This window comes from Gymnoscopelus braueri (genome assembly GCF_963280865.1).
Source record: "Gymnoscopelus braueri genome assembly, chromosome: 17".
Lineage (NCBI taxonomy): Eukaryota > Metazoa > Chordata > Actinopteri > Myctophiformes > Myctophidae > Gymnoscopelus > Gymnoscopelus braueri.
The window spans coordinates 16,926,772-16,935,315 of NC_137617.1; the positions used below are offsets into that span (position 1 = coordinate 16,926,772).

Here is an 8,544-nt window from a genome sequence, read left to right on the forward strand (position 1 = left end):
CAACAGATTGACAGGGAGATAATATGAATTTGTGGTGGGAAGAGAGATATGCCCACTTACCTAGCCTGCCCAAGAATCTCACATGCTGGTCTTAAATCTAGCGGAACAGGGAAAGGAAATCACACTTTTACCCCTGCAATGCTTCTTTTTTTTAATAGTTTGATAGTGATAAAGTGATAAACATAAAGAGCTGCAAAAGTGTGGCATTAAAACTGGTAAGCCTATCCCTACTTTGAGGAGTGGGGGAGGGGGCTGCAGTTGTTGTTTTTTTCTGTGTTTTTTTTCTCTTCATATTTATTGTAAAAATTAAAAATAAAACACTATTTGTGTGATTAAAATAGCCTAGCTTACCTGTGTTGTAGATAGGCCTACAGTCTGTTGCTATTTCTGCACCATAGTTGGGAATTGTTGCCTGCATGGCAGCATGGGTCCAGGCCTGGAATCCGCCAAGTTCACTGATTCTGTATAAAGCAGTTGTACAAAGTGACATAATTGCAATTTAATCAATAATGTAACATTTTGGCTCAGTTTTATATTGGAACTTTGCACTGTACAATTTCTCCAGCATCCTTCCTTGAGTTGTTACACATACAAACTGTAGAATAAATGGAAATGTTTGTGTGGTGGTGAATGTTTGACAATGTAAATGGATTAGGCTGCTACCATGCAGTGTATTGAGGAAAGACCAGTTGCTGGTTGGTGGTGTGGTCAGTGGTGTCCATTTTGGCAGCTAAAGAGCAAGTTTCTAAATTTGGATATCTGCTGCTGTAGCCTACAAGAGCCGTTGCACGTGTTGGGGAGAGGAGTGGTTGGTATACCAAAACGCTCGCCCCAAAACACAGTCGCCCCCAAATCCGGCGAAGGAAAGGTCGCCACCTGGTATTCCTAACGTAAACTATGTCAAAACCTAATCTTATTTTTTTTAACATAACCTCAGTAACACTATGCCTAAACCTAACCTTATTCCTAAACATTACGTAACCTCAGTAAACTATGCCTAAACCTAACCTTATTCCTAAACGTAACCTCAGTAAAACTATGCCTAAACACCTAACCTTATTCCTAAACATAACCTCAGTAAACTATGCCTAAACCTAACCTTATTAGTTATTTCTAAACGTAACCTCTGTAAAACGTTGCCTAGCCCTAACTTATTTCTAACCTTATCCTCAGTAAAACAAATACAAGAAGAACCGCTGGGGGAGAGCGGTCCTCGAAAAAGAATGGGGGCGAGCGTGTTTTGGGGCGAGACTTCCGGTTGCCAGTGGTTGTACTTAGACGTAACGCATGTTGGTAATAACTGACTGAATGAACGGTCCTGTTTTGTAAGCATAACTGCAGTGGTCCATTCTTTCTCCTAAACAGCTTGAAGCCGACCGCTTTGCTGAAGCATTACCTCGGGGGAGAAACGTCGCAATGACCCGGTAAGGTTGTCTTGAAAACGTGCCATTATAGTAGGCTACAACACCATCTTACAACTTATTAAATAACGCATAAATCCTGCCTACTCAGTTGTTGTCAGTAGGCAGTTTTTAGGTTCGAAAAACGTAAGGCTACCAGCTACCACGCACTTTTATAAAGTCTGATCTCTATTTGAACCAACAACACAAATCCAATAGTGGCTACGTGTTTTGAATTTAAAACCCCGATCATCTACTGACTGAAGCCTTGTCTGCCATCAACTCGCTCTCTCTCTCTCTCTCTCTCTCTCTCTCTCTCTGTGCGTGTGCGTGCGTGTGTGTGTGTGTGTGTGTGTGTGTGTGTGTGTGTGTGTGTGTGTGTGTGTGTGTGTGCTGCGTGCGTGCGTGTGCGTGCAGACGGACGGCAGATGACTACAAAGCAGCTATGTTGCTGAGCGGGGTGGGTGATGCCCTTGGCTACAGAAATCAGCTGTGGGAGTACAACGAGTCGGGGTCAAACATTCACCAGGTAGACAATGCTCTACTTGGCTATGCAAAGCACTACTTAAAAAGTTGTGCTTTAATAGGCTACACAGTAAAATCTTGGATGTTAAAAGATAAAGCTGCAATCCGTAAGTGAACTTACATGTCCTGCTACCCCTGAACCCAGGTCTTCTCTCTGGGACTCAGAGTAACAGTAAACAGGGGGTCTCCCTGTCTCTCCAGCGCAAATACATTTTAAGCACCAATTTCATCCAATTGAGAGAGAACCCATTTATCAGATTACATTTTATAGTGTTCCAGTTCCGATTTTGTCCAATTTCTTTGTTTCATCACTTGTTTATCCTGTATCCTGAATGAGTTTTCTCTCCTGATTGGATAAAATTGGTATCATACCTGTATTTTCTGAGCCGGGGGAAACCTAGTCGCAAGCAACTCAGATGCTATGCAATATATGGCATCTGAGTTGCAGAAGCAAAGATTTGAGTTTAAAATAGAGCTTTAAAAGAAAATATATTCAAAGATTTGCACACATTTTCACGATTTGAAAGAAATAGTAGATCTACAAGCTCATAGCGCGGCAATCGGTTTGAACTTTGAATAGCCAAAGTGTAACATAATGCTTTTTAGCTCAAATAAAAAAATGACACGGATGTGTTCCAGGTCTTAATGGGTTAAACAACGTTAAACTCACCAAGATTGCAGCTGTACGGAAAGCTTGGGTTATCCAGGTTGTATCTACGCCTTGTGAGGAGACGCTGAGAGACTGGGGTTACTTCTGCGAGAAATGGCAGTGGTACAGTCAGCACGAGTCATGAGATGACGGGGTCATCTGAAGGATTAGCCCATATAGGATCCAGGCACTTTGGATGAATGGGCTGTCAAGGGTTGGTAGTATTGCAACTCAGATGCCAGATAGCATTATAGCATCCGAGTTGCTTGCGGCTAGAGGAGATCCCTGTTACTGAACATGAACAAACACTATAGCAATGATGGGAATGTAGAGATATTTAGGCTAACGCTTATTAGAAAAAAGAAAATCACTCACACCGTCTTTAAAATAAGTTCTGGATTGCAGCTTTAATTTAACTCTGAGCGTATACAAATGGAGACACAGTCAGGATTTCACAGTGTTTGCACAGCCTGTACATGCAAATACTTGTTAATGGTGTATTTGGCTCAAAGTGAATTAATTTGCGCTCATATCATTTTCCCATTCGTATGACAGGAGCTGAAGGAGCTTGGTGGGTTGAAAAGCATCAAGGCTGAGCTTCCTGATTGGCCAGTGAGTGATGACACCGTGTTGCATTTGGCCACAGCAGAGGGACTGGCCACTGGTGAGGCTAGAATCTCATTGTATCAATTTGTTATTTTCTCTGTGTTAATTGTCTTCGATCCAGCCAGGGTTGATTGGATTGATTTGATGTTTGATTTAGCTCTAATGAAGTCTTGTGCTGACACAACACAAGTCCTATTCCTTACGGGCCTAGCCTACAATTTTCATCATATCCTTTTAATTCTCTTAGGTGGATTCATTGTAAGAAGAAGGTGGTAGAAAAAGTATACTTAGCATTTGCAGTGATACATGGCAAAACATACATACAAAACATGTTGTTAACAGATTTGCTAAGCCTTCACATTAGATTTGACCTTTTTTTGGCATTCCAGTTGATGGCCTAATTTAGAGCGACTCACAAACATAGCATAAGCTTCTCTTCTTAGATCAACAACAGTACAAGTTAACTTGTTAGGAATACAAGCGTGTTCATGCAATACTGAGAAATAACAAGACAAGAAAGAGGGTACAAAATGTAAGAAGCAGGATAGGAGGATGTTTTATACCAGGGACTCCCAAACCTTAAATATGTTGACAATCAAGAATGAGCACACCATTCAAAGTAATACAAAATGCATACCAAAAATCGTATGAATTTGAATTGAAAATATATATTTTGATTTTTTACCATTTTAGTCTCCTTTCCTTTCCAATTGACCTCCCTGGCACCCGGCCCCACTTTGAAAACATGTTTACTTTGCCTGTAGGGAAGGTAGGGGAAGAGCTCCTGCACGAGGTGGCTGGTCGCTACGTCGAGGGAATGAAAGACATGGAAGGCAGGAAACCGGGGCCTTCAAGCATCCTTGGTGAGACAGAAAGAGACATTCAAATAAATCATTGTTTCAATCGTTACCTTGTGCATGAGCAGAGTAGTGAAACGCCTCCACGCTTTCCCTTGTTTTCTCAGGCGTGTCTCAGCTTCGGCCTGGCGAGGAACAGGGCTTCAGAGTGACCTATAACCCAGAGGGGACCGGCTGTGGGGCGGCCATGAGGTCTATGTGCATCGGGCTTAGGTTAGACATTTGTCCCCTGCTGCACCATGGTGTGTAGTGGGATTCTTAACTTTTCCCAAACTCTCCAATTTTGTATTCATGATCTCACACAGTGCTTTTCACAGGCAAACGAGGAATCAGTCCTTTCTTTCCTGGGTATTGAAACATTCAGAATACTTGGTTATATTTATGTCTCTTCGTCACCTCTTTCTATAAAATATATCAACTTGGATATTGATCACTGGTTAAATTATAATTAAATTATATATACTTTACATAGTACATTATCTATCTATCTATTTATTCACAAAACCTGACCTGTCTGTGTGTCTTGGGCATAACTCGGGCTATGCGTGTGTGTCCCATATGACCCAGGGGTGCACACAGTGCCAAGTGGCAATTCAATCGGACCAACGCTTCCGAGAACAAATAAAAAATGCAAATATTTGTCCCGGGTCTGTAGTGGAGGCCGCACCGACTCAGCGGAGGCCGCACAAAATCTCTGGGGGAAGTGTATGTATGGCAAACCGATTTGTCGGCTTCACGGATTCGTGAACCTTTGCGTCACGTTTGTGCCACTTAGCCAATGTAACCGTATGTCCCTGATTGGCCAATATAAAGTATGAGAAGGTATGAGAACTGTGGTCATAGTGAAGGAAGCGAACGAAACGAGCGACTATTGCACAATGGGCAGGGTGTGTATTCCCGACTTGCATGGCCCCTAGTAGGCTGGTGCCGGTCTAGTAGTTATAATCTTTGAACAGATATGGTGAATGTCTTGAGAATATTTTATACAGAAATGTCAACCACTAAATTAAAGAAAGGTGATTTGGTTGTGAGTGGGAGTTTAATTTATTTCTAAAATGTAGTTATACATTTCTCTCACGGGAGAGTATGGTATTCCAATAGAATTAGATTTAGAATATTAGGACAGTTTCTTCGACACAGCATGAAACCTCAGTGCTCTGGGAGTTCCATGTAATTGCTTTTTGTGTGTGTCTAGCAGACTCTTGTCTTAGACCCTTAAAGCAGTACTGCTTTAAGGGTAAGATTTTTGCCTTGAACATTTTAGACTAATATTTTAGTGCCCATAATGCCCATAACTAGACACTAAATACTATGCAAACTATAAACTAATAAAGATAATTGGTTATGATGAGCTCGATAGCCCAGAAATCGCGCCCAACCTCGAAAGCGTTCTGACCTCTTAAGTAAAGTGTTTAGTGGTCAGATGGTCAATAATGCTGCTATTGCTTTGATATTATCTCTTTAGCTTGTCTCCAACAGGTACCCGAAGCCTGACCAGCTGCTGTCACTGGTGGCTGTTGCCGTGGAGACTGCCAGGATGACCCATCCTCACCCTACTGGTTTCCTGGGAGCTGTGGCTTCGGCGCTGTTCACCGCGTATGCCGCCCAGCGACGGCCAATCACCACTTGGGGCCTGGGACTGATCAACGAAGCATGTCCCATCGCCAAGAACTTCGTCGAAGGTCGCGGCTACGCCGTGGAGGAGACGCTGAGAGACTGGGGTTACTTCTGCGAGAAATGGCAGTGGTAATGTCAGCTCGAGTCATGAGATGACGGGGTCGTCTGAAGGATTAGCGATCTTGTCACACGCTGTGTCCAGCTCCAGGCACTGAATGACAATGAGCCATTAATCTTTTTAAGGCTTAAGGCCAATAGACTGTTGCATGAAATTCGTACTGAAATGTCATTGGGTGAAATTCAGTTCAATAACGTGACCTGGTGGTATGGGCACACGTTATTTATATTCCAAACCACTTAAACATCCCAGACACTCGTCTTCCACAAAAGAAGAGTGAAAGACGAATCGATTGCATAGTTCAGGAGGAAGTCAACTGCAATGCATGCATACATACAAGGGGTTTGATTCCTCCATGGTGCCTCTGGTTTGGCAGGGCGCTCCAAAGAACACAAGCGGCCATGTTCAGGGGAGGGAAGCCAGCAGGGGAGTGATAACATGTTCCTCCACTTGCATTATGCTCTCCCGGTGAAACTCCTCAGTGTCAAGTCGGGTGAAAATAAGTGACACACAGACATGGAGCCACGCAATACAAATCATGCCTACACATGATCACCAATACATCAGATGGATATAGCCATCTCTTGTATCTCTTCTCCACAGTGTGAGTGTTGCTGTAGAAACCTGTATTGATTGAAGGGGGGTGAGATTGAATAGGACTTCAAGTAAACGTTTCATGGAATTTGGTGATTTCGGTCCACAGCACCTCTAGAATGCTGTGCACTTATGCCTGATTTACACTTGGTTGTGTGACACTGGAACGCAATTAAGTATAAATCAGGCTGCCGGTTTACGACATCTCATACATTATTTTCAATACCAAACACATTAGGCTAATAAGATAGTTGACCAGCTTGACCGGCTTGACAATTATGGTCTTAAACTTGTCCTTGTGAAGACATAGTGTGAGTCTTTCACTAATGAAGAGGTTTTTCTTGTGGATATGCCTTGTTGTAAATCTCTCCCCTCCACCCCCATCAAGGTACCTGGACACGAGGGGCCTCAGCAATGGGGTGGGACCCATTTTCTTCCCTGAAACCTATGGGCCAGCAGAGAGGGATGAAACCTATAAGACCTTCAGCCTGTCAGGCTGGGCAGGACGCAGCGGCCATGATGCGCCAATGATAGCCTACGATGCCTTGCTGGGGGCAGGCTCAGACTGGGAGGAGCTTATGAGCAGGGCAGGCTTCCATGGAGGTCAGAACTTTTATTAACCACTTGGCCGATTGGCAGCATCAGAATGCGTTGCAACGTTATGCGCTCTGAGCTTGTAGATCGGCTATTTTCGCTAAGAGATTTGGTATAGAGAAATACTAGCGGACCTAGTAAATAGACCTGGGGTACACCGGTCAACTAAGTATATAGGGTTTAAGTGGTTAACCCCCCCCCCCACACACACACACACACACACACTCTTCGGGTTTAATCCCCCCCCCCTTTTGTATGTCTGTACAGCACAAAAGTCATTGTTTCATACATCCACTGTTATAGGAAGAAAAATATGAGCTAATCTGATTAGCCCGATTTTTGGATGTCATAACACCTTTTAATAGGAAGAAATGTCTACAGCAGGAGCCATGGTTTTACATTCTCTTCATGACATCCTTGAGAATTGCATCATCCACTTAGTGTTGACCTTTTGGTTTTGGTAATAGAATTGTCCGTGTTGTTTTCGCTCAAGGGTATCAACATAGTGGAGGCAGGCGCATTGGACCATTTGGCTAGAGTGACTGACCTGTAACTGAGAAAAAGATTACAGGTTTGATTCCCGTTTGCCCATACAAGTGTCCTGCTGAAGTCGCGGTGCCACTTGATAAGACTGGTAGCTTAATGTCTGGGAATAAGTACTTCAGTCTGTTGAGGGATATTAAACGGCTTACATAGCTTTTACTTCCTTTGAATACAAAGCAGCCTTTCTGGTGAGGGACCTCAAACCAAATTCTTAGTCCTAATTAATAGTCCTAATCTCATGTTGATAAGGATGAATAATAAGTAATAATGGATCAAAAGTTACAAAGGCACTGTTGAAATAACCACAACAGATTCACTGAATGAAAAGATAGCCATTAAATAATCCTCTTGAATTAAATCCGTTCTGTTCAAGCTCATTCTCTCCTCAATCTTTTGTGTCTGTGCCGACTCTCCCTCCCCAGGTGATAGTGACAGCACTGCAGTGATTGCCTGCTGTTGCTGGGGTCTCCTCTATGGAACCCGGGAGGTCCCCGAAGGCAACTACATCAACCTGGAGTACAGGGAGCGACTGGAGCGCAGCGCCGAGCAGATCTACGCCCTGTCGCACTGATGAAAGAACAGCGGAGCCCCGTGTAGCCACAGTGCGTCTGGACTCTGGAGGAAATCAGGCCGCACACTATGACACCGTTGTAGGACTAGCCCTTGCACTTTGGTCGACCCATTGATCTGGGTCGCGGTCATTGAGTCACAGTTAAAGTGTGGTGTTACTCTAGCTAGCCTGTAGGGGACCACGCTGTCCCACTGACCCAGAAAACAGTGCACAGTCATACCAAAAAGAGAAATCGTCTAGCACTAAGAGGGTTCCCTCTAGTGACCGTTGTCTTAACATGTAGTGTTATACTAAAGAGTTGAATCAGAGATAACTATCCCCCACAATGACAATAAAACTTGTTGAAAACCATCCCAATAGTAAGTTCTTTTTTTCCCCCCCATGGAAATTCTATCAAATACACCCGTCGATCTGATGCAATTAAAATGTCTGTTGTAGAGGTTAATTTCCACATCCTAATCTTAACGCTG

The 8,544-nt window shown here is 43.5% G+C and overlaps 2 protein-coding genes across 2 annotated transcripts in view; one reads left to right on the plus strand and one right to left on the minus strand.

Moving 5' to 3' along the window:
• LOC308104133 (double C2-like domain-containing protein alpha) overlaps positions 1-416 on the minus strand; it is a 57,019-nt gene extending 56,603 nt beyond the window's left edge. The window contains exon 1 of the mRNA XM_080454447.1: positions 352-416. The gene's annotated coding sequence lies outside the window, so the exon portion shown is untranslated. The remainder of the gene's footprint in view (positions 1-351) is intronic.
• adprh (ADP-ribosylarginine hydrolase) lies at positions 197-8,406 on the plus strand. The gene is made up of 9 exons (XM_080454448.1): positions 197-215; positions 1,366-1,424; positions 1,818-1,929; positions 3,130-3,238; positions 3,945-4,043; positions 4,145-4,250; positions 5,517-5,783; positions 6,755-6,969; positions 7,926-8,406. The coding sequence occupies exons 2-9, from the start codon at positions 1,417-1,419 to the stop codon at positions 8,072-8,074; spliced, it is 1,065 nt and encodes a 354-aa protein (XP_080310574.1). The 5' UTR covers positions 197-215; positions 1,366-1,416; the 3' UTR covers positions 8,075-8,406.
• The last annotated feature ends 138 nt before the right edge of the window (positions 8,407-8,544 follow it).